Raw genomic sequence first — 3,638 nt, 5'->3', positions numbered from 1 at the left:
TGATGCGATTGATTGTAATTTTACTGGTTAAAATGGAGAAAACTTTAAAAGCTTTTAAAAAAAAAACAGCCTTGTTGCCTAGCAACAAGGCTGACAAGGCTAACAGCAGCCGATAGCATGCTGTTAGCTTTTTACAAACAAGAAGAGGACAGGCTAATACAACAGAATAGAATAAAACGCCTTTATTATCATTACATAATTGTACATCTAAAATGATTAAAGCTTCACATAAAAGGACACACACGCTCACAGCTGCCTGAAACCCACGCTCATATTTTCAACCTGCAGAGGACAATTTACACTTTTCCACCACTAGGTGGCGCCCAGGTCTGCAGTGGTGTTTGTGTTTTGAAGCTCCCTCCTCCACGTCGAAGTAGGCCGACCTCTTTCCCTGCGATGACAGTTTCCTGCAGGCTGTTTCAGACGGACTGCTCGTCCTCTCAGCAGCGGGATGAACCGGAGGGGAGACGGGCTTATTATCGGACTGTACTCGGTGGACATGCAGAGGACCGACCCGCTGCTGGACTGAACTCTACTTTTATTTATTTTAGGGACGAGTGAAGGCAGATAGAGGACACAGGTGAGTGTGTTGCCTGCTGAGAGGAAGAAGTTTTTTTTTCTTGCTTGTGTTTGGTTTACGCAGTGAAGTCCTACAGCCCAGATACGTGTCACTTTGAGGAGAGAACGTCACGCCGGACTCCGTTCAAAAAATAAATTAAATTAACGCTTGCTGCGGTTAACGATGCATTTTATGATACAGCGAACAAAAAGAAAAGTACATTTCAGATAAAGTAGCCCATCATCTTTTATTCGGCATTATAAAAATAAATAAAAATGACACACGTTTTCGTAAATCACCTTCTTTCGAAACAGCCTCTCGCTTGCCGTCGCCTCCCCGGCGGTGAGTTTTGGGCGCAGTGGATGTAGGGGGGGGACCCAGGCAGTTTTTAAAGTTAAAACACAACTTAATAATAAGGCTTAGGTGTATAGTTTTCTTGCCGAATTGAAGAATACTGTACAGTTGAAGTATTTATTTTAATTTAATCACGATTGGTGCTTATATATTTCCCGAAAAATAGAGTTGACAAAAAAACTACAATTTTTCAGAGGAGATTCGTCACACGTCCTGCGTGAGTGAGCACATTGGAATGACAGTTCAGCCTGCAGCGTGTGTGTGTGTGTGTGTGTGTGTGTACACAACACAGGCTTTGAAAACGTCACGCAGACTTGAACAGACATAATTCCCTTACACAACTTACAGATAAAACTTTAAAGACTGTTTGTCTTTGTGTTCATCAGTTAAGAATCAGCAACAAATCAGTCATTTGCATGTTTATCATGTTTTTACTGCAGGTCGACCTGCACTTATCTCTGCTATTCTTTCTGTTCAGTGTTTTCAAAGAGACTCAGAGGCTTTAACATCTATACATTTTAAAATTTGAATTACATTTCTAAATATCTCATTTTCTTAAATATCAGTATTTTGGTGTCTTGATGTTTTGCCCAGTCGGCTGAAAAGTGAGTTTAATGCTGTGTGTCCTTTTTCTTTAGCCTGCTCTTTTCAACATCTGAACTTTTTTTTCAGCCAGTGTATAATTTGCTGTAAATCATTGCTAAAAAAATTCTTTTTCAGAGGATAAATGAGAAACAGGATGGAGGGCTCAAAGGGACCAGGCAACAAGAACGGGCCCATTGCCGCGCCCAGCAGCCCGGTGAGCTCCACCATCGGCCCGCCTCTGTCCCCCGAGGAGCTGGGCCAAGAACAACCGTCCACCCTGACGGATGTCACCCAAATGTGGATTAAATATGCAAAGACTTTCGCCATCATCCTACCTATCTACATCCTGGGATATTTTGAGTTCAGCTTCAGCTGGGTTCTGATCGGACTCGCCGCCTTGTTCTATTGGAGGAAGAACCACGGCGGCAAGGACTACAGGATAAACCGTGCCTTAGCATTCCTGGAGCATGAGGAGAAAGTCGTGAGGCAAAGTGTGCCGACTGCTGAGCTGCCACCGTGGGTAAGTCCCTCCAGCTCTCTTACAGCTGTCAGTCTCCAGTAATCTCTGCTTTGCACTCTGACTCCTTTGCATGCTAAATCCTCCAACCAACACCGGGAATAAGATGTCAACACAGACTCCAGAGTTACCCGTCGTTTGTCTTCCCACTGATTTAATAACACATTTATTTTCTGTCACCTTCCGTTTGTTTACTAGAAGTAAAAACATCCGACACACTGAACGTTTAGAGCAGGGGTGTCCAAAGTGCGGCCCGGGGGCCATTTGTGGCCCTTGAGTGGATTTTTTTGTGGCCCTTGACTTCAAATCGATCAAATCAAATCTTCATCCGATGGCATATTTCGTTCTTTTTCTTTTTCTTTTTCATGTTAGCGAGGGAGACCTATAAAAGCCTGACTATTCTTTCCAAAAAAATTAGAACACAACAGTTTCCCACTGCAATTAGTTATTGTGTATTTACATTATTTTTTGAAGAGGTCAAAATACAAAAAGTTCCTTCCAATATTTAAAACAAAAAACCCCCTGTGGCCCGTGAGCGATTCTAACGCGACAATTTTGGCCCGCAAGAAAAAAAGTGTGGACACCACTGGTTTAGAGAATCCCACCTGTGACCTGGGATTCCCTTTGTTTGGGTTTGTGGTGAAGATTTCCAACATGTCCACTGTTTTGTGTTTTTAACAGCATCAGAAACTTAACGCTCAACACTTGAACTGGGAATACTGGGATGATGGATTTTAAAAGTCTGAACGTTATAAAAATGAAATTCTTGGCAATCAGGTTTCTGGACGATGTGAATCATCTTTTGTTGTGTTACAAAGAGAAAAAGATGATGGAGCAAACACACACACACACACACACACACACACACACACGTTTCTATCTGCAGGACAAAAACAAACGTCGCTGCTGAATAGACAGTTCCCACAGTTATTAAACTTCCTGGAATCTAAAGAACGCAATCAAACATTTCCAGACTGACTTGGCCGACCACATAGTTTGACTTTTAAAGATAATAATAAGACAAGGTAGCCATGATGTTTTCCTCCTCCGGGCCTTCAGAGGGCCTTCGGGTAAAAACAGAACGGAAAGAGGGCTGAAAACTGTAGAAAGGTCACAAACATTTAGCTCTCAGGATCCGACCTGTGCTCGTCTGTTTTTTCCTCGATAGTTTCTTTCCGAAGGAGTCGGAGACCTGGATGAATAATTCACACATGGCCTCTCAGCCCGCGGGGCTCTCAGCCCTGCCACAGCTGAAGGAGACAGTCAGTGTTGCAAGCTCATCCCTAAATGACTGTTTGTTAGCATGCGAGGAATGGAGATGATCATCGGGTTGTGTTCTCACGTGATGTGAGCGACAGTCATGTGTTTGGCAGCGTTTCAGGAGAGCACCTTCTTTCCTGGAAGCAGGTTAAAATCAGGTCTATGGATGGAAATCTGTGGTTCAGTTATTCCAGGGTTTCTGTTTGTATTTATCCAAACCTCCATGAAGTGAACGAACACGTCAGATCTGGAAGGATACTTCCTGGTTTAAATGACGAACAACATGTTTGTGTTTGTACTCAAACCGTGTTAAGAAACATTCTTATCTCTGATCGACCTCGAACTCTTTTGTTTTCATCCGTT

General features: G+C 43.0%; 1 protein-coding gene across 1 annotated transcript in view; it reads left to right on the top strand.

The window, feature by feature from the left end:
• Positions 1 to 1,652: 1,652 nt before the first annotated feature.
• LOC306826273 (extended synaptotagmin-2-A-like) overlaps positions 1,653 to 3,638 on the top strand; it is a gene marked incomplete at its 5' end in the record, with an annotated part of 14,230 nt that continues 12,244 nt past the window's right edge. The window contains 2 exons of the mRNA XM_079347475.1: positions 1,653 to 2,018; positions 3,197 to 3,277. Of these exons, the coding sequence (XP_079203601.1) occupies positions 1,653 to 2,018; positions 3,197 to 3,277 (447 nt within the window). The remainder of the gene's footprint in view (positions 2,019 to 3,196; positions 3,278 to 3,638) is intronic.

This window comes from Symphodus melops, assembly GCF_947650265.1.
Source record: "Symphodus melops genome assembly, chromosome: 7".
NCBI lineage: Eukaryota > Metazoa > Chordata > Actinopteri > Labriformes > Labridae > Symphodus > Symphodus melops.
The sequence above is the reverse complement of the archived record's forward strand: the minus strand, read 5'-3'. Positions and strand labels throughout refer to the sequence as shown.